Source organism: Pteropus vampyrus, unplaced genomic scaffold (assembly GCF_000151845.1).
Source record: "Pteropus vampyrus isolate Shadow unplaced genomic scaffold, Pvam_2.0 Scaffold339, whole genome shotgun sequence".
Lineage (NCBI taxonomy): Eukaryota > Metazoa > Chordata > Mammalia > Chiroptera > Pteropodidae > Pteropus > Pteropus vampyrus.
This window is the reverse complement of record NW_011889120.1, coordinates 26,584-49,835: the sequence shown is the minus strand read 5'-3', so window position 1 is coordinate 49,835 and position 23,252 is coordinate 26,584. Positions and strand designations below refer to the sequence as shown.

The window sequence follows — 23,252 nt, the reverse complement described above, 5'->3', positions numbered from 1 at the left end:
TTAACACATATTGCTGGACACTTAAAAAATGGCATATTACAACTATTTTATATTGTGACAATACTTTTGTACAAATAAAAAATGTTCAAAAAGCCAAGCATAAATACAATGTACAATGTAGGTCACTAGGGTAGGCTACATAGTTTATGACTCAGTTCACAGTTTTGAGACCTTCCTTGTTATACAGCTCACCTTAATAGCTTGAAAACATACATCGCGTCAAAATGACGGTTAAGTTTTAATCTACGTGGAATAGAAATTAAAGAGAGAAGGGAAAGATAATTGATAATTTATTTGGGGACTCTGTAATAGTCTATCTCATATGATATTCTATCTCATATGACATAAAAAAGTCAGAAACTTTACATGTTGAGGAATTTTGATGTATCATGAAAGTATGTAGTAAAGACTACTATGTTTAACTATGCTGATTTTGGAATACTGTCCAGTGAAACTATGCATGTCTTTTAGAAACAAAAATCATGGCAACGGGAAATTCTGAGATTATGTAGGTAATAGGGAATACCATGAAGCTTGAGGAAATGAAGAACTATATTTTTTCTAGGGATGTATTATATGTGTGTACAATAGATTTTTGAATGATAGTCTTTAGATCAAGTATTAAGAGATAGTATAGATATAATCATTGTGATGTAACTTTATAATTGTTTTCCTCTCTGTCACAACACCTTGGTATTAAATATAGATGACATCAAATAATGAGTCTGACCAAAATTTCATCATTATAGAAATGTAAAGAAAACATTCATTACACAGTACATTACTTTCCAAAACTTGCCAAAAGATGCACTGTGAGAGAAAAATTTATATTTGGTATGCTTTTTAAATGCTCCAATATCTCTTATTTTAAAGTATTCTAATACCACAGGTGAACTTAAAAACAATTTCTAAAAGCATAAGCACTTAAAAAAATCCAACTTAAAATTTTATTCTCTTTCTTCTCTTCTAAGGTCACTATTTCTATTTTGAAGACTTCTTTCCTTTCATTTTACCTATAGAACTAAAGATAATTTTTCTTGGTTAGTACCTATCCTTGATCTTCCCAAAGAGGAAGGAAGGAAAGAAGGAAAAAAGAAGTAGTAGTCAGTGGTTACAAGAATATTTTAAATGCCCCTGGCATGCAAAGGTTAGGATCAACAGAATAATTTATTCTGCCTGAACTATTATGAAGATTGTCTATATATGCCTCTCCCCTTCCAGGAAATTTAGATATTAGCCTTATCAAGTTCCTTCAAATTGCTATTTTTTCTAGATTTCTATTTTCAGCAAGGAGTTGCTATTAATGTCACCAGTTAACGTGATTAGCTAAATTAGCAAATACAAAGAAGAAAAACTCTTAAATATGTTTAAATAGATAACAGGTTTGATTGTACCAGCTGGTTCAATTTATTGAACTGGTTGAAAAAAACAACTTGTTCTTTCAGAGGAAAAAAGAAATTAGTCAATCCTGTTGTTTAATTTGACTGGATAGTTATTTTATTAACTGGTAAATCATAGAAAACATTTCAATTGGTTTATCATACAACTGTCATCTGGCTAATTAGTATGTCCTGTGTCAAGTAAAGCACATGGTAAATATTAAAATATATTCAGCATATTTTTATCTACTAATTGTACTATTTTGTCAAGCTAATCTAAACTAAAAAGCAAATATTCTTCAGAATCTCATTAAAAAATCGACATTAAGCAATAGAAAAAATAAAGTATATTAAAGTAGAAGCTTCATGGGAAAATGGAAATAGCTACCTAACCCCAAAGGAAGTATTTGTTATAATTTAAAATTATAATCTCTCAAAAATTTTCTAACTTTGGACAAGAATTGAAAGAGTATAAACTTAAATGACTAAAAGAATGAAAGGCAAAATTTCACTAAATCAAGCAGAGAATAAATGATGCTATTAGCTAAAATTATCAGTGGGGCACTCCTAGTTGTAACAAATGGCATTAAAATTACACCTATCACCAATAACCATTTATGTGTATGAAAATACAGAGTGACAAATAAAGCATCCCTCAAATCAAAAAAGGTGTTCTTTCGGCATTCAATTCAAAATTTAATAGGCATATATTTTAGTTTCAGAAAAAATTCTAAATGTGTAAGTATAATAATACAGAAAGATAGTTTATCCTCTCTTGACAACATCTATTTTCAATAATTGTTCATAACAGTATAAGAAAAGCAGTTACCACTGTATCATTAAGAATTTCCAATTTAGAATAAAAAGTAAAAATAAAGGGTAATTTTTTTTATTTTACCACTTTGATTCTTTCTCTTATATTGGTAATACTGTATGAAAAGAGAATTAAGAACCATTATCACTTATGAATAAAAGTACAAGGGTATTTTAAGTCTGCATCTTGTGACTCAAGTAAGCATGAAGCTTCAGTATGACTCGATCCATTATGGTATGCAATCATGAATGACATGGATCCATTTTACATGCTATACGAAGGGGTTTATTTCTTGGAAGGGCCTTGTCATAACATTTAGTTTTCAGATCAAAATGGTCCAACCTCCAACGATTCAGTGAGGCTCCAACAGGGAAGATGCATTTGCATTTATGTTACTCTCCTAAAACAAGTATATGATAGATTTCTGGGGGCACTGGTATGCATCTCTTAAAATATACGAGTCCTAAATAAAGTGATCATATGCATCTCTTCAAATGTAAATATATAACCTTAGGTCAATTCACGATAATTACTACTGTCAACAGGGCTCAGAAATCTACTAGGTAAAATGCATGCATACATTTTTCATATTTTCAGTTTCAACTACATAAATATTTTCAATTTGTATCCCACAATGTAGTATGGCAAAAATCTTCCTCTGAATCATGAGTGATGACTTTAGTAATAATATCCTACTCATCCAGTTTAAATGTCATTGGAAGATTGTGATTATTGTAAAATAAACTTTTCAGCTTTTGTAAAGGATCACTGAAATCTCACTTTACATCCTCTGATGGCTCAAGACTTTTTGTTCTATCCACAATTCTAACATCTATAAGGTAACTGAGCACATCTGGAAGATATCAGTGTACTTCTGAAACCCCTATGGTCTTAAGGACTATAAGAAAAGAATTTCCATACTAAAATAAGTACATTTGACGTCGAGGTTTTACTTGAAACCATTTACATTTTAGCAACTATGAGCAAGCATATCTTAATTTAGTTGTCTCTCTGTCTGGTAAGTGACCCAGCTTTCATAGAGCTATAGAAAATCTTGAATGAAACCAATGACATAAAGAGTCCCAACGTTAAAGATTAAGATAGTGCATTACAGATTATGTAGTTATCTCTAAAATTCACTAATGCAATTATCACAAAGACCTTGCTTTGCCTTCCAGGGGAAAATACCCATTGAAATATGAGTGATTACGTCAAGTATAAAACCTGGCCATTAATTTTATTTACTCTTAGGAATAAGCACAAATGCATCACAATGCTACATTATTCTAGCACAGAACATTCACACAAATCCTTACTCAGTTCAAACACATCTTTATTGTAATTCCCCACACAAGTACCAGAATATTGTTTTATGTTAGCAAGTCTCTTCTTAGTCATCTAAACAAATGCCCCATAGAAAATGTATTCTGGATTTTGGGAGGCAAGACGTTGCATATAATATTTTAAGTTTCTTGACCATATAAAAATGTTAGATCTAATTTGGAAACTTATTGAGCATACTCTTTCCTGGGTAAGTTTTTCTTTAGTAGGAAATTATTTGAAAAGAACCTAAGGAAAGTACATGTATTCAAAATTCTCCCACTTGTTTTTTTCACAGCTTCTCCTAGAATACAAATTTATAAACACAAAAGAGTCTTCTTTTATGAGCATGTAACCTCCCCTTTCCTATCAGACTACCAAGAAAACAAACATTTTTTTCCAACCATGGTCTTAATTAGGAAACCATATCTGTATAGGGTAAAAAATAGACATGTGTGCATAAAAATATGCATATAGTTACACAATATATAACTAATAAAGATGTCACACTACAAAATGGCTTTTTCCACTGAATCATCATTGTGCTGAGACTACTACCAGTGTATTTATTCTTATGCTGTCCAGTCTTATTGGCATAGTTAATACTGCAACATTAAAACTGGACTTCCAATTTTTTTGAATTACAATAAACATCATTTTTAGAATGTTAATTAAAGAAAGAATGGGAAACTAAAGAATAAAGAAACTAAAAAAAATTGCATTATAGGTGATTATTTGTAGTCAGTGTTAACTGAAAGCATTTGGCTGAAAAACACAAATGTAATTTAGATCCTTTAATTAATTTGCTTAAACTATTGGTGAACGAAAATTTGATGTGACAATTGCTTGCAGCTATTTACTAACTTGAGTATGAAAAACATAATTGTTTCTGCCTCCCAGTCAGAACAATTACATTTTTAGTTAAAATTTATTTTCTTCTCTAGTGTCATACCTAATATTAGTTATCTTCCTCTTCAAAACACACCTTTAAAACAAAACTCTCAGAAATGTGAGCTTTGTTACTGTTTTTTCAGTTACCCCAAATATAACTTTGATATTAAGATAAATTATATTACTGCTTATGCTTTTTGATTTTTACAGAATGACTTCAACCATATCTGTATGTATTTGAAATGTAACATAATCAATTAGTGTTCTTCAGTTGTTACACCAGTTGATAGACAAAATCAACTGCTATGACTATTGGCTTTCCATTTCTTTTTCCGCTCAAAGTTAAGTATCCTGTAAAAATTGCATGAAGGTAATGCTAAGCAATAAAATTTTAAGTAAAAAGCACAAAAACCACACAAGAAACTATCACATTGATAAAGATTTTTGGATTAGAATACAGTTGAGGAACATAAGTCTAATGACACAGCTTGATGTTATTTTATATAAAAATGCGTTTAATGAAACCTATTAGTATGATAAGCTCCAGCATTGATTTTAGTGATCATTTGAGATGCATTCTTACCAAAAAAAAAAAAAAGCTGGGTTCTTATATGTTTTTAAAAATTGTTTCTTCCCAGTGATTTCATTCAACATTCTTGTCAGTGTCTAGCTAATTCTCCCATACATCTCTTTTAAGAAGAAAATGACACCGCCCGTGCATGCTTGTGACCTACACACACTAAATTTAAAACCACAAACATCAAAAAATATACCTTGAGTTTTGTCCATAGTTCCCTGGGATTTTTTCATTGAATTGGAAGAACTTGACCATAAGCAATCACCATGCTTACCAAAATCCAGGGCATTAGTAGAGGATGCTACTAAGAACATGTTTTTAAAAACAGCTCTCACAAATAAGGGAATCTCTGGTTTCCTTTCTTAGAATAAAAGATTCTATCTCAGGTAAAACATCTTTACTATTTATAAATGGGTACAGTTTATAAATGGGCACAGATGACAACAGAATTCAATTCCAGATTAAACCTGCTTGTAGTATTTGACCAAGGTATCTTTCAGTTTTATTGCAAAATGTTTGATAAATCAGGAATTTAAAAAAAAAAAGAGCTGCCAAATTTCATGAAATGTACTAATGAAATTGCTCTGTGAGCATGAAGCTGAATTGTATGCTTTTGTTTATTTGGCTATAATTCCATGATTTTCATAAGAAATTCCAAATCAAAATTCACCATTACAGTTGATTAATATAATAAAAGTTACTATTTTTTAAAAATACTTTTTAGAAAGAATTTCTTTCATTAAAATGTGGAGTATTTCTTAACAATCTTCTACCTTAGGGTAGATATAGTTATATTTTATTTGTGTAGGTATAAATTATTTCCTTATTAGTTTAAAAAATAATTATTCCTTATGTTAGAACAAAGTTGATTTTTTTTGAGATGCATGTTTTAGTGTCTACCTACACACTATACAAACTTTGCCATATTTTATCTGAAAATGCTAGTAGGTAAATTAAACCTGGTATAAGAAAAAGATGAAGTAAACATATCGAATTAAATCAATGCCACAGATAGTTTCTATTTGTACCCTTTAAATAATTTTTAGTAGACTGTTGGTTTACCTGATAAAAAAAGAAATGGCCTATTGTCCAATTCTTCAGGTTTGAACACTGGAGACTTATATTTAGGTGAGTTAATGGGCATTTTAGCTCCAATGTATTTGTACACACACTAGAAGCAAAAATGTGATAATGGTGCTTGTGTCTGCATAAAGGATTGTCACTACATTAAGCACTTATGTTTCACATTCGAGATCCTTTCTTAGCCACTAGGAAAAATATGTGGACTTAGGCAAAGTAACAAAAGAGTCCAAGACCACCTGCAAGACCTTCTCATCCCACTATTTCTTTGACTTTTCCCCCTCTGGAGGTTGTCTACCTTCAATCTCCAGATCCTGGTACCCTCGGGTTTTGTCCATCTTTGGTTGTATCAAGATCTACATTCTATAAAAATTCTGACCAGATAGTTTCCATTATGCTTACACTGTCTTCATATTTTAACATAGGCCAATGCCTTAAGATAAAGAAAGAACTCAGTGATGGTACAATTTCAGGTCTTCGAAATGGGTTCCAGGGAGATTTGGTGGTAGTGCGTGAGAGGACTTATTCATTGCTCTTACTCCTAATATCTTGTTTTACCACCACTAGGAAGTATTTAATTAAAATGCATACTCTTCCTTTTGCTCTGTAAAAAGTTCAACCACTGAGGCAATTTTCAAAGAAATTGAAAGCATGTCCCCACCTCCTCCTATAGTATTGTTTATCTATAAGGGGTTGAACTTGGAAAATATATATCGGGTAAACTAAATTCAGTCGAAATAACAAATTTATAAAAATGTCAATACATATAAGCACTTATATAAATGCTGATGTTCTTTTATCTGATTTCAGCATTGTGGAAAAGCAAATCTACAAATATACTCAGAATAACTGAATATACGATGGGGAATAAATATAATTAGTGACTTGATGAGGCATGTTTCTTGGCATTTGGGTATGGACCTAGAAACCGTGCCTTAAAATCTATTATAATTATAATTATGTTAGATTTGTATAGATTTATATATTTATAATTATAAATATAATATTGTAATTAAGGAATGATGTGAGGTCATTTGAATAAGTCTTCATTCTCTACCTTTTAATACACACACTAAATGCATATGTAGCAAAAAAGAAATGCTGGTTTTCCAATTATTTTAGCATTTTATATAAAAATTGATTCTTAACTGCATACTGTCATTACCTTAATTTTCTATTTTGTGCTTATGGAAAAGAATCTAAAAGAGGACCAAATTATCAATTTATTTTCTAGAGATATTCCCTCGGAGTTCATGGATCAACATGAAACTAGTGTCCTTTTGGTGTTCAACGTGAAGTAGAAGAGACTAGAGAGAAATTGGTAAATTTAACTACACATATAATAGAGAAGAAAACCTAATGGCTGAAAGTGTGGGCCTCTTCTTCAGGGTTCCAACTCTCAGACTTTGAAGAAGGATCTTTAGGGAAGACATATCAATAGAAAACTAGAGAGTGAAACGACAAAGCAACTTATAATGCAGCAAGAAAATAAAATGATGTGATGGGAAAGTCTGATCTGTTCATCTATGGCTTAATGAGTCAAACATCGAACTCTGAACTTTAATGACCATCAAAAATCTTTAATAATAAACATATATTGCAAGTTAAATGTATCTGGAGATATTAATACAGTTTTACATATATTCATTTGGAAATTAGATTCACATTAAAAATTTAAAGACCTTAATGTTAGAACATTTTATATGCTTTTATGTTATTTAAGTATAATGCAACTTTGAGGCCAATAAGTAGAAAAGTTTTAAATAATGAGAAATCATTATAATCTATAAGGCTATTCATATGTAATGGAGAATTTAGGATTTTAGGCGGGGAAAATTCTAAGAATGGTATAAGGTACTAGTACAGAGTTTAATATCAATTTATATAGCAGGGGTAATGACATTTTCATATATTGTTTTTCTTTTTAATCTGAATAATGGTAAGTGTTCTATTTCAATGGTCAATTTAAATTTTTAAAAAGTAGATTTCTAAGAAAGGTCATAGCCTATTTTAGAAATGTAGGTTTTATGAAGGACAAAAATTTCTTCTATGATGTGTTTAAAGATTATATCCTGACTGAAGTGGAAGAAAATATATTGCTTCCTTATCTTTCATCAATCAGAATCATATTTTTATAATTTCCTAGATAACTCTGCTTCTTAATTAATATAATTTATCAACATCCAGAGTAATATTTTAGAGTAATGTTTCAGGCTGAAGAAAAATACAGAATTGTAATGCAACAATTTCCCTATTTTTGCCACCCTAGAGGGTGGAAAAGAGAAAAATGATCAGTCAGGAGGAATGTAGTAGGTACGTTTTAATTACTACCTAAAACTTCCTTTACCTATTGTTCATAAATAACTATTACTATTTTATGACCCGATTTAAAAGAATTCTATAAATTGTCATCTAGTTTCTTCAAGAAGTGTATGTAGGTATAATTTTTAAATAGAAGATTACATAAAAAATAAAACCTTTCATTTTTATTTCTATCCATATTTTGCCTTGAAATAATGTGTGGGTTTTTTTTTTGAATTATGCTTTTAAATGTTTACAAATTAAGGCAGGGTTCTTTATCATTTGGGTTTTGGTTATAGAAACTTTCATATTTTATCACAATTAAGCCTATTAGGATAAGCTGTGAAGAGATCATTTCATAAACAAATTTTCAAAAGCATACAAGATTAATCCATATGCTGCTGAGATGAGGCACAATAAAGAAGCATTACTGAGATAATCTATGGCTAAAATGATGGTGTATGACTTATGATTAAGCTTCATTACCTGCAGAGCAAGGGGCTTCCATCTCATATTTTTCAGTAAAGCTGGTGCTGAGGTAAGCATGCTCTGAGGTCGCTTTTTCAAAGTTAAGATAACACCACTCGGGTCCTCTCGTAGTGCATTCACCAAATTTTTCAACTGCCACCCCACCTGGTAACCAGCAAAATCATTACAATAAAATTGAGGTACAATATTCAAAGATTTAATGTTTTCCCCCTTTAATAAGATTAGTAAAAAAAAAAATGAAAATCACATAATCGGTGCACCATCCTATCAATTTTCAGGAGATATATATTCAAGAAAGAAATTTTATCTTCAAGTTGATTAACCATATTATTGCATTCGAGTCCATATCATTATGAAATAACCTAATGGACATTTACCATGTCAAAGTAGAGTCTAAAACATATCCTACCAATGGAGTAATTTAGAATTTAAAGAAATTATATCATCATTAATGTTGTGCAAGGTCTAGATCCAAGCTCTTCACAAATACCAGTTAAAAATCTGCATGCCTGAAAACAAGGATTTGGTGTGTCCTGAGCTTACGAACTACACCACATGCTTTCTCATCACCATCTTTTAGAGATATGTGGTACAAGTGTCTCTAAATAAGACTGATATTATACAACCAATAGCTGGTACTGACACACCAACACAACATTCTGATGCATGGAAGACAGCATCGACAAAATAAACCTTTTACCATGCTATAAGATAGGATAAAAAATGACAAGGCAATACTACTCCAATGCAGTACTATAGAAAAATGTATTCCAAACAACCCTATAAACTTAAAATATAATGTGCTATATTTAATGAAGCCGTTCTATTTGAATATCACCTCAAAACATATTATATAATTAAACCAAAGCACTTGATAAATGTCCTAAAACCTGGCTCAACTGTTACCCATGTTAAATTACTTCACTCATCATCCTTTTAAAATTTTGAGCACAGAATAACTTCTGTTAGTTTGCTTTTAAGATGGACTAGATATACACTTACTGGGTAACTGAAATCCTAGAACTATGTTTTAAAGAAACACATTTAAATTATTTATTCTTCTGAGATTTAAACAATACATTTCATATTTAAAAGAAAGAAACTTTTATCCCAACTCTAATGGATTAGACTTTTCCAGGATGTGTTATAAAAATACACTGGGGCAAAATTTATCCTGGATTGCAAGCAGGTTTTAGCAAATGGTCTTAAAAATGATCTAGTTTCTTCCTAGGCATCCAAAAGAAAGGGAATGTGTGCTTTGTCTGTTATTCACCATGCTTTTGCCTGAAAGATAATGCTGGAAAGAATGAGCACTTCCAACAAAAGCAGCACAGATCCCCAGAGACTATGAGGAAGAGGAGCTCTGGGCACAGGCACTGTCGAATAATAGGAGACTTTGGTTTATATAATGAATGAAGATTCGTTTAAATTATAACCTCCACTATAGCTGAATTGAGTGATGGTGAAGAGAAAGAGTTAGGATAAAAAAGAAGCAAGATGTTATAATGCTTAAAATCTCAGAGATCTCAGATATTAATCATTAGGATACTTGCCTAATATGAATTAGAAGCTGCCAGTTTTTAAAAAGTCACATTAATGCAGATTAATTATAGTAATGAAACTGGTCAAATGTCTTTTATTATATATAAGTGGGGATTATTATGCACCCAAAGGTATATTATATTGATTCCGATTCCTCTGATAGCTAAGTAGCATCCCTACAGCCATTTTTATAAGCCAAGAGTCAAAGCAAAGTGAGTTTAAATCCAAGTGTTCATTTTGCTTGCCAAAAAAAAATATGAGCAGATTTTGAGTTCCAGATTTGGAGGGAGAAAACATACTGTTTATACAGAGTTTATGAACAACTTATTAATGATAACCACATTTTTATCATTTATTTATTCAAATAATTGCTAACTATACTAAAGCAGTCAATAAGATGGCAATATCTTTCTTTCAGCATATCTGTTCTCAATAATGAATTACACAGATTTATATCCATCAACTTCATTTTATTCTGATATGATTACGTGACTACTTAAAAATATTTAAGGCTAGATTGTATTTTCCTGTGTAACGTTCAGTGCAATTTGATTCATCTTGTTTTTTCAAACTTTTTCTATGTTCTTTTTGAATATGCAATTCCAAAAAATAAAATTATTTTTCCATGAGAAAGTGGAATTATTTTTTGATAAAAGTAATAATTTGATTAATTTTAATTTTCATAGTTGAATGTTATTTAATGGCAGAAAATTATATAATTTTACTATTTTTTAATCAGCCTTCCCACTCTCATTGATATATTAGCAACATGTTAAACAAAGTAAACAAATATACATCAGGAACCATATAAAGTATGTATCTTTGGCTCCCAAATTCTACTTCCACTACTATAAGGAAATGATTGGAGAAAAGCGCAGGGACAAATGAGCAACATGTGTGTTGCAGTACTGTTTAAACCCATCGATAATTGTACATTATGTGAATGTCCACTAGTAAGGAACATAAAAATTGCATAGAAAAAGTCCCAAAATAGCAAATGCAATTCAATTCTACTTTTGTGAAAAAAAATTTATGTGTAGAAAACACAGGAAGATATACAATATCATTAACAACAGTTACATTAAAGGGGAGTAAAGGCTGCAATATGTATTTTCATCTTTATAATTTTATTTCAGAACTTTTGGCAATAAATGAGTTATTTTTATAAACAACAAAATCAAAGAAATAAGTGGACCTAGTCCATGAATATTAATATTCCAATTAGAAAATGATGAATTTTATTAATTACCTAATTAGGATGGTTTGTTATGAATGGAAAATTTCCATAAAATGTGCAGAACCAGAAGGACAACACTATTTAAAACAAGAAAAGTTGGTGATGGGGAAAGCATATCTGCTCTGTGCATTATACTTCTAGATGATTAGCAAAAGAAAAACAAATTTATTATTCAGTTGTGTTCAGTAAGTCAAGAGCTAAATTATCTGTTGAGTTTTTATTCAATGAATAATTTCAGTAGATACTTGTGCTAAGTCAGGTTTACATAGGAATTAATGACTGAGAATAAAGCTGGCTGAGTATATATTATGTATAACATTTTTCTCAATATTATAGGGAGGTTTTAGCTCTATCAGTCCCATCCCAGTACACGTATACACATAAACAACAACCAGACCTCATGCCTCTTATTCAAATAGTCCTTTTTTACCTTTATCCTTTCTCAAACTCCCTAATTTGGATAATTTCTTTATTATTTCCTATCTTCTCTACTATATATAATTCTTAACAACTGATCCCATTTATTGGATTGTACCATGTTCTATTCACAGGCAAATATGACATGGTCCTAGAGCTCTAGGAAAAATGATTACCAGCTCTGGTTCTGTGATATTCTAACATATCTTCAGCCATATAATGAAATGTAGTGAATTCTTGAAATTAATTTATTTCACTTTAACAGTTATGGAGATAATTATGGTTGACAGATTATAGGGGGATATAACTAAATGGTATGATAAAGTGAGGGAAGTATGTATGATACAACTTCAAGAAATTTGGGAGTCCCCTTGTTAGGGGTCAAATGTAATGGTGTATGTATATTGAAATTGGTAAAATATATCAATGCATGTTAACCATTTTTCGAGATTAGTTTTCCATTTTCTCATTTAAATTTCTGGCTACAGTTTTAAAATATTAGGCATGATACACCTGAATTAGTAACCATGTTAAGATGTATGAAAAATAATTTGGGAAATAATTGTAAAATATTCTTTACATTCGCTGCAATGAAAGACTTTTTGTACTGGGAGATAGAGGAAGCTTTGAATGCGAAAGGGATCCTAGTAGACACTAATGTAGGCATACGATCCACTAATATGGGAAAGAATTAAATAAATTTTTTAAGAGATAATGGTTATGGATACATATGAAGAAAAACATTTTAATAATCAAAGACCTCCATAAAGGAACTGGCTGTCTTGTGAAGTAGTGAATTCAACAGCAAAAAAAGATGTTTCAATATTCTTGCACGGACCAAATGATTACATTTCCAAAGTCACAATTCATTCTAACTCTAATACATAGAATGGGTAGGAAAATGTAAATAGATGATAGGACAACAGATTAGCTTGAGTAAATAAACGTGGTCCTGGTACATCTCTGATTACTTGTCCTCTATTGTTTCTTCTTCCTCACAACAAATAAATGTAGGCATTTCCTGTAGGCTAAGCATCAGACCCCTTTCTAATATTTTATGTGGTCTTCTTAACAATAATCTTTTCTCTTCCCAGAGCTTCTACTAACAACTTTCTGTATATGATTCCAAATCTTTCTAACTATCCTTGCTTCCTAATAAAAACTCAAATGATGTATTTCCAACAGTTCAGTTCATTCATACTAATAGCTTACTGGATAAAGTACCAATAATTCACTATGCTAGATTCTTCATATCTATATTACATTCCTTTTATTTTTGTGTGTTTTTTTTCATTCTTACAACAGCCCTATAAAGTAAACTATTAAACTCATTTTACATGTGAAGAAACTGAAGCAAAAAAGAGATTAACTCTTCTTGGCTAAGAATACAAATACAGTAAGTGTTAAAGCCAGAATTCACATTCAAGTCTGTTTGATTCTAAAGCATAAGGCATTATGACAGTGAGCATCCTCCCCTAAATATCCCATTGGTAGTTCAAATGAATCTAACATTTTAAAAATCAAACTCATTATCCCTACTCTCATTCAACAGCAACAAGAAAAAGTTCCCCATTACCCTCTCAAATTTGGAGTATGGACTCACCTATGACCATCTCCCTCTTCCCTTCTTTTAAATCCACGTGTCCTAAAGAATAGATCCTAGTAGCTAATGCCTCTTCTCACTGTCTTAGTTCTCGGGTATCTAATTGCTAGACCTACAACAGAGTGCTAACTGGTCTTTCTGAATCTAGTCTTTTGCAGCTCCAAAATACCACTGTAGTGTAAATGTTCTTCCCTTCAAAACCTTTGAAAAGCTCTCCAAAGGCCCAGCTAAAGAATCAATTCCTCAAATAGGTCCTTCATCAATATGGCCATAGCAGCTTCCTATTACTTCTCTTTAATGTGGTTCTCAAACTTCAGCATGTTAGAATCACGTAGAAGGCTTGTTAAAACACAGATTGCTGTTTCAACCTCCAGGGTTTTTGATCCAGTAGATCTGAGGTGGGGCCCTATAATTTGCATTTTTTTTACATGTTCCTAAGTGATGCTGATACTACTGGTCTGTGAATCATATTTTGAGAACTGCCATACTAGATGATGAACTTCTTAAAAGCAGTAACTCGCCCATGTCTAGTATATTTTAGGTGTTTAATATGTTTTTAAGATTAGATAATATAATTTATAAAAGCAGTAAGTACTTTGTGCCTTCCATAAAGTATGGATACAATGGTGCATGCAGTACAGTCTGCGCCTCATTACTGAGCAGAGGGGAGAGATGAGTGGGTAAATAAACAGTTTCAATAAAGTAGGAGAAGTAATTCAAAAGGGTGCAATGGGAGCCCCTAACAGGATCATCTAAACAATCCTTGAGTGTTCAGGGAAGGTTTCATATTAGTCTAAATTGAATATCTTAGGGGCTGGACAGGAGAAGTGGATGTGGAGGATGAGAGAGTGAGGAAAGCCATGAGACAAAGCATCACTAGTTTGAGCAACTTTCAGTAGTTCAGTATGGGTGGAAGAGTTGGTGGAGTAAGTATATGTTCTCCTCAAACACTGGGCTTTTTTTCCTTGGCCATGTCTTTGCTAAAGCACTCTTCTTTCTAATTGCAATTTTTCTCCCACCTATAAAGTCTTATTCATAATGGCTCACATTAAATACAATATACATCACAAAGCCTCTTACAGGTAGAACCATATTTTCCCCGTGTGAATCTCATAGAACACTTCTTGGATCTTTCTAGTGGCATTGTTTTTCACACACTGCTTCTTATAAAAGTCGTATGCTTTTCCTTACGGCCCCCGCCAACTCCTCTCTACTTACCCTCACAAAACTGGATTTTGAGGGTTTTTTTTTCCTTTTCCTTTTATGTTAGTTTCGGTACAATGGTTAGGCATTTATACAATTTCTGAAGTGATCCCCCCGATTAGACTAGTATCCATCTGGCACTATACATAACTATTGCGGTAATATTGACTATATTTCCTATTTTTTAAGAATTAAAAACTGAGTCTTGTCTGGATAAACCTGTAATCAATAAGGGGCATTAAAATTGGTACGCACATTATTTGTTAATAACTTGAGTACTGAGATGATATCGTGACATGAGAATGTAAATGTTTCAGAGATAATAAAGAGTCTTCAAACTCCAATGGGAGATTAGTTTTGTATGTAAAACCAAGATGTAGCATTAAAATTTTCTCTAAATGTAATGTACTTGATACTAAAGCTATATTGTTCTTTATTCCAAATTACAAAACAAACTTTCTTATAAACATTTGAAAAAAATAGTATTTATATCTTGAATACTCAAGACCTAAAGTCATAGTGATGTGATTATAATTCTATAACAGTAGATATAGTTTGTATGTCATAGAAAGATTCTGCTTTTTCATACACATTATATAAACATTGTTAAGGTTCCCGCCCCCCTCGCCAGAAAAATAGTTTGTAGTGGCTGTAAGTAGTCCAAGTTTCTATTTCTCAACATTTTAACAGAATATTTCATTCACATTAAGTTCATGGGCTGGAATGATCCCTTAAAAACCACCATATGCATCTTACACAAAATGTCTTATTAGCTATAATGTTTTTTTACATATGCTGAACTACTAGCATTATTTTCCTTATTGTCCATGGTAGCAAGGGTTTGTGTCTCTAAGTAGTGGCAAGTCATATCACTTACTAGTTTATATAGAATCCCCAACAGGTACATTGAAATGTATTTTATGTACAACACAACGGCATTAAAATTTCTCAAGAAAGTCTTTAAGGTATCCCAAGTGTTAAAAGGCAGAGGAGTTCTAAAATAAATGAACAAACAAAATGAAAACAGACTCATAGATACAGAGAACAAAATGGTGATTGCCAGATGGGATTGGGGCTAGGGGGCTGGGTGAAAGGGGTGAAGGGTTAAGAAGCACAAATTGGTAGTTACAAAACAGTCATGGGGGTATAGAGTGCAGCATGGAGAATATGGTCAATGATACTGTGGTGACTGTGTAGTGTTGGGTGAGTGTTGGACTGGTCGGGGGTGGGAGAGTCACTTCATAAATTGTACAGATGTCTGGCCACTATGCTGTACACCTGAAACTAATATAAAATAATATTGGATGTCAATTCTAATTAAAACATTTTTTTTTTGAAAAGCAGAGGGGTTCTGCTTTCTTGTGGATGGGGCATGTAACTGTTTTTATCAGGATGAAGCAGACACCAGAGGTTCCTAGATGAAAGGCAACATAAGTGGGCAGGTCCTTGAAAATGAGTTGTCTGGATTAGGTGCACAAGAGGCTTTGGGGTTGGTGCTAAAGAGATGAGACTTCCTTTCTTCTAGGTACATAGAGGGAAGAAGTTGTCTGTGACCTCTTTAGGACTTTCCCTAGCCTATCTGATTTCCAAACAACAGTTGGTAATTATTTGACCAACATATGAAAAGACTCCCTACTCTATGGTCCCAAGTAGTCAGAGTTACAAATAGGCATAAATATGCCTATTTGTATTTGGAGTTATAAGAAAGCACCTCTATACCTAAAGGCAGGAAGATAGGCCATTTAAAAAATATTTTCAAAGTTATTATCCTTCACAAGACAAAGTAACAATTCCTTAACATTTACACACGCTCCTGTGCATTCACACTCTTACTCATAGGCTGTTGTGTATAAATGATACCTCTTCACAAAGGAAGTTCCAGAGATTTGAGTTGTGCCTATATGAATGTCTGATGATATGAGTCACGCTATACCCAAATGCCCTTCTGCTCTTTGTAAAAGCACTGAAGAGACTTAATTCAATAAACCACTCATCACAGTGCGACTGATGGCACTGTTTTTGCCAAAGTTTTTGGTCCTGAGATATTTATTAGTGTTCTGTTCCTTTGTGTTATTAAAAAGTTATTGAAGTATCTAATAAATTCAACATTTGATGCCACTTCAGCAAAACGAGCTATGTGGAGGAAATGTCAGGCAGTTATAAACATTTCTGAAGTAATGAATTTTGATATACAATATCTTTCAAAGATCCTAGAACTACTAAATCTTGAGTACCAATCTACAAACTTCACCTTCACCTAAATTTTTTTCCCACAAAATACTAATAAGAAATTCTTATAATATTGACCTACAGTTTATTTGGAGATATCCTAATTTTGCTCTTCCACAATCATTTGTTTAATGAATAGAACTAATTACCCATAGTTCAAATATAAAGGAATATAAGCTGAAAGGTACACATTTGGTTAAGTAAATATATGCAAAAAAAGTGATTTTAAATTCCAGCATAAAGTAATTTAAACAGGTAATTCGGAGTATTCAGAAATGTCCCAACATGTATCTATTTTAAATAAAACCTTAGTATTGCTATTTTTACAAACATGACTAGAAGAGATTATCTTGGGAGAAGATAAAAGGAACAAGCACTTGAAAAAAAGAAATATGGAAATTAAAAGTTTTATTTTCATTAAGAAAAAAATTCCATACTTTTACATCTTTATTCATTGAAGCACTCTTCATTTCACATGGTCCTTAACTTTAAAAGGCACTGATCCAGTGAAATAAGACTACAATTAAGGCATTTTTTAAGGCACTTGTTTTTTATGTAGCTTAATTTTACAGTAAAACCTGGACCATGTTGAGCTACTCACAATTTGAATTTACGTGTTTTAGTAATTAATATTTTCATGTGAATTTCACAGTCACATATATAATGTATGTGGATATTACATTTAAAAAGAAAGCACAGAGAACATATTTTCTCACTGCTAAATATGGATAGGGAGTCTAAGAGAGAAAGTGAACTTGAGCACTACAAGAAGCTAGTACTTTTCCCCCACCTGTTGCATACCATCTTCCTGGAGTCTTTTTCTCCATAACCAAGAAGTTCTGAGGGCTAAATCAGAATTTCTTTATTGACTCATGAGGAAGTTCATGGGAGAAAGAAAATAGTAATCATAATTTTTTGCTTTAAGTTTTATGGATCACCCACATAGTTTTCACCAAACGTGATATATTTCCATATCCTGTTATGTGCATTATCTCCAGTTACCTATAACTTATAGTAAGTGCAACCTTTGTATCACTTATGTCTCTACTTCAGTGTCAAGCTGATTCAAAAACTATGGGTAAAGTTTAGCATCTTCAACACACAGCTCTCTTTCCCTTCTTCCATTTCACTATGGCATTTGATAATGTTGCAGTCTCTGAAGGCCAAAGGTCTACTTTGAGGGCTTTATGGTTTACATTTGTATATGCTATGGAAAACTGAATTGAAGCAAATTTTATTCTTATTTCATCATCATTCATGGGGTTCTTTAATTTCTTCGAAACATAAAATTATGTGAGTCTGAAAGTCTCCGCTAAGGGGTCCATGGAGGAAGAACACATCAGAGTGAAAGGCTGTGGGAGTGAATCTTTGAGTACACCACAGAACCTCACTCTCCCCAAAAATCAATAACACATTTTAAAAGAACCATAATAATACAGGTTTGTGTTAACATATATTTGGAAATCATTACATTTCAGCTATTCCTTCCTATACTTCATTTCTGTTCTTCTTGCAAAGATATTGGAAATACGTGTATTTTAAAATAAAAAGAAGAGTCCTAGTTCCCAAAGCTAAGGAATGAAACAAAGCATTGTTATCTAAAAATCTATAGTTCTTATTTTTTTAATTAAGTTTATTGGTGTAACATTGCTTAATACAATTATATAATTTTCAGGTGTACATTATCATTTGATATCTATATATTCTATTGTGTGATTACCACCCAAAGTCCAGTTTCCTTCAGCTACCATATATTTAATTCTCTTCACCCACTTCCCTACCCCCTCCTCCCCTACCCCCTTCCCTCTGGTAATCACTAGTCTATAGTCCATGTCCATGAGTCTCTGTTTGTTTGCCTATTAATAAGAATTCTGGGAAAGAATAAAGAAAACATAGATATATATGTGAAAAAAAAAACCCATGCTTAAATGTAATTTAGGAATCCAAATGAAAGAAGTACTTAAAAAATAACCAAAATCCTAAAATTCAAAAAGCATCATGCTTAAAAATTTACAACTTCGCTATGAAAATTTTTATGTCATTTACTGGTATACATTTAACAAATATGTGTTTATTTGAAAATACTAGCAAATACTGCAATAAAAGTCATATTTATCAAAACAAAACCAAAGTATGTATATATATGCATATAGATAGATAAATAAACAGCATTCTAAATCTTTATTAATAAAAAAAATTAGTTTAAGAACTTCCATAATGGCTGTAAATACTTTTCACTGTAGAAGTTATCTTTAGAAATCATTTTACCAGAAATCCAACAATTCAGACAAAAAAAGGTAATTCAATGTCCGCTCTAAATAGGGCCATAATGAACTTTCTCTGCCATTTGTCTCATTAAAAAAAAAAAACCCTTTATTGCCTAGTATTAGGATAAGAAGATGAGAGGGAATGTAAAACTAATCAGTGACTACATAAACTTTCAGCCACCATGCTAATCAGAATGTTAATTTAGTGGATGAAATCTATATTTGAATCCTAGGGCTAAATAACATAAAAAGAATTTAAGATTATTAATAATTTAAGATTTCACTTGAATTTACTATTTTATGGTGCTCTAATATGTTTCCCTTTCATGCAATAATTTTTTATATTCATCAGGCAGCTAAATGTTTTCTATTAATTCCCCCATCACCAGGACAGAAAGTAAACTAGGCAATAGTGACTGGCTGACGTTTGCCTTTTTGATAGTGGGTAGAAAAAGGGCTTCGGTTATTGACATTGACTTGTAAATGAGTTGTACACTTAATAAGCCAGAGTAGGTAAGAACATCAGCCAATAGACACATTTTAAACATACAAAATAATCACTTATAAGGACACCTTTTAAAGTTCCATGTAAAATAACCAGATCATATTAACTGTATGCTGACATTGAAAGCTGTAGCCTAATAATAAAAATAAATTAGAGTAACCATTTTTAAAAGCAATTACTCTTTTCCTGGTGAAGCTAGTAAGACTTTCGCAATAAGAAAGAAACAAATCAGGATGCAGAGATCTGCAGAGGAAATAAATTGGTTAATAGGAAGTTACCATTATTAAGGCATCATATGACCTAATCTCCTTTATATAAGGACTTTATATAAATTTTAGTTTTATAACAGAATAATAATTAAATATTATATTGGATAATAAAGTAATGAATTGATTTCTCTAGGCAAAATAAAATGTATTGTTTATATCAATATATAGCACTTCAAAACCAGTTTCTACACATTCTCATCATATCTCCAATGTTCAATGTAAAATAAAAAAAAATCTATGATCATCTCAAACTACCCACTATATAAGATAGAATCTGAAATAAAATATTACTATTAGTAACTAAAACCTATGATGCATTGTTTCCTTTAATTTTTGGTAAATGTCTCTTCGTGATTTTTCTTCCCTTCCAAAAGAGAACAATTTACTTGCTCTCTTTTACAATGCCAATTCCTTAGAATCCCAACAAAGTTATTTTAGGATATTATCATAACCACTTATTAAGCAATACGTTAAACACCATGTTAATATGGTTAATCTCTGTACTCCAATAACATCTTGTGTTTACAGGAATAAGATGTGAGGTACATCAGAGATATTGCCATTTGAGATCTCAGTTTTCAATATTTTAGAAAATTACAAGATAAATACTTTCTTCTTTCAGAAACGAGAACAGAAAAAAAATAGTTAAGAATAAAAAGAACTGGAGAGAAATAGTCAAGCGAGAAGAGATGAAGATAGTAAGAAAATAGAAAATGAAATTAGAGGAAAAAAATCTAAAAAATAAAGACAACAATTTAGTAAATTAAAAAAAGAGAAAGCACATCTGATGTTAGCCAATATCGTGGTATTGATTCCACTCAATCAGTGGCTCCTTCCCGCTGAAGTCCAGGAGCAGGGTGTGAGCCTGAGAGGGAAGGGGAAAGCTGGGCTTTAATGGGTCACCACGCTCTCCATCCATTCTGATTATGCTGTTATCCCTTTTAAACAACACTCTACTGTTCTTATGTTGAAGGAACAAGAGAGTGAGCATAGAATCAAAAAGGAGAGACTAGAAGTAAGAAAAAGAGAATTAAGGGAGACGCTTCTGAGGATTACGTAAATGAAGTTAGAATGACCTTTGCAGATGACTCAATAGTCCTTTAATTTGTTTCTCCCTCTCCCCATCACCTTCAAGTCCTGTTCAACAATATCTAGCATTTGAGGAGGGGAGGACAGAACCTGCTAGCTTATAGTACCCATCTTCCATTTCTCACTAATCAATACCCTACATCCTATTTGCTGCAGTCTATCTTCTTTTTGACTATCCCAACCTAGTTATTTTCCATTCCAGTAGCCTTTATAGACATCTATCAAAACATTTCTTGACAGAATGTAGTCACCAAGTTCCAGAAGACCTTCCAAAACAATAGTGAATATGTTTTAATATTTACACAAAATAAAGGGAAATTTTTCCAAATGCTGGATTCAACCATCACATATCCCACTCTTTTCAACTGATATTCCTAAGAAGAAAATATCTATTTTTAGAATGGATAGAATTTTTAGAACACTCATATACCAAAATTAGTAATAACATGAAATTTAACAAATTCATTAGGAATATGCCCAAATAGATGACTATAAATAGTCTCATCAGCTAAAAAAAAAAAAAGGTGTTAAAAGTGCATCATGAGGGCAGAGTTGCTGATTTGAACTATGCCGAGGTATCTCCCAGAGAGAGGGATGTAGTGGCAGATGAAGTGCAAAAAATCTTGGGAGATTGAAGCAGCCTTTGAGGAGTTGGATCTTCACTGGCGGGGAAGACATGCAATAGGACTCAGTCTGCTTTGCTTGGATGTTCATGATTTTTTCTTCTTCCTACCTGGCAGCCACAGTTTCTCAGCCACAGAAGTATGTTCATTTGAAAAGCTTAAAAGCCACTTATAATAAAAAAATATAGCAACATGAAAAAGGACATAAAACTTCTAGTTTCATTTCAAATAAGAAAGTATACCTTTTTGAAAAAGAGCGAACTCGAAACATACACATCTAATTGGAAATCTTGAAGATACACCATACTAGCAATTTCAAAAAATAGTATTTGAATTCATCTGTGATTCACTCAACTTTCTCAGATTCTTAGGGAAAAAATTCAAATTGCTTTTCTATGTATTTTAAAATAATAATAGTTATCAGATTTTATATTGTACATTACTACCTGTAGCAGTAGGAAATTTTAGAATTATAGAAAAATACTGACTGGACTAATTAACATTTAAAATATAAGACTGAACATTTTTCTTTTCATTATTGAGTCTAAATTGTTATAGAATAATATCGACAATATCTCACTATTCTGGTCAACTAACTACTGAATTAAAATACTCAATACATATTTCAACTGTATTAGGCCATGCTTTAATTGTAATTATTATATCATAACCAACCTTTAATGTCCCTGGCAATGAATGTAGGAATCGAAGGGGAAATTGCAGATTACAAATAATTTATACTTGTTTCAACTAATTTATCTACCTACCAAATCTTTCATAGTAACAAAACTCAGAAAATTTCCATTTCACCATCTCTGCATATTGTCCAGTAAGAAATTAAAAGCACTGTACAGACCACATTGCAGGCTACAGCAAGAAAAAGAGGGCAGAGCAGCCTGCATTTTATGAAATGCACCATTCTTGCACAAATATACCTCTCACTTGAACACAAAGAAGATCTGGTAATTGATCATATTACTAAGGAAGGCTACTTTTCATGGAATTCAACCTATTATCCTGTCAGAGAATGTCTCTATTATCATCCAAAATCAATTTGTAGGTTCTAGTAACAGTCTGCCACGAAATAGGACTTCAATTGGACCAACTGTTGTAGCACGTAAAAAAGGGAGGAAGGGAGGTTGGAAGTTGTTTTTTATTCAGCTCCTAATGTATATCTGGCATTGTGATAGGTGTTTGAAACATCTTATTTATCCAAAAGAAAGGAGTAAGGAAGTGACAGTAAAGTTAAATTTCAACTCCATTTCTAATTTTAGTTCAGCCGATTCACTACCCCAGTTATGTAAATTACTTCTTCCTTTCTTTTTCTCTTACCCTTGGCCTCACTCAATTTCTCATTGAATCCTGAGATTTACTTACATGATTGTTAGAATTCTTCCCCTTTTGTTTGATAGTTTTA

At 31.9% G+C, this 23,252-nt stretch overlaps 1 protein-coding gene across 2 annotated transcripts in view; it reads right to left on the bottom strand.

Moving 5' to 3' along the window:
• The window catches only part of CNKSR2 (connector enhancer of kinase suppressor of Ras 2), a 130,215-nt gene that overhangs the window by 94,977 nt on the left and 11,986 nt on the right, over nucleotides 1-23,252 (bottom strand). The window contains exon 4 of one of the 2 annotated variants that reach the window (XM_023522342.1): nucleotides 8,849-8,995. The exons of the other annotated variant lie outside the window; for it this stretch is intronic. Coding sequence (XP_023378110.1) covers nucleotides 8,849-8,995 — 147 coding nt within the window. The remainder of the gene's footprint in view (nucleotides 1-8,848; nucleotides 8,996-23,252) is intronic. 2 annotated transcript variants of the gene reach the window in all.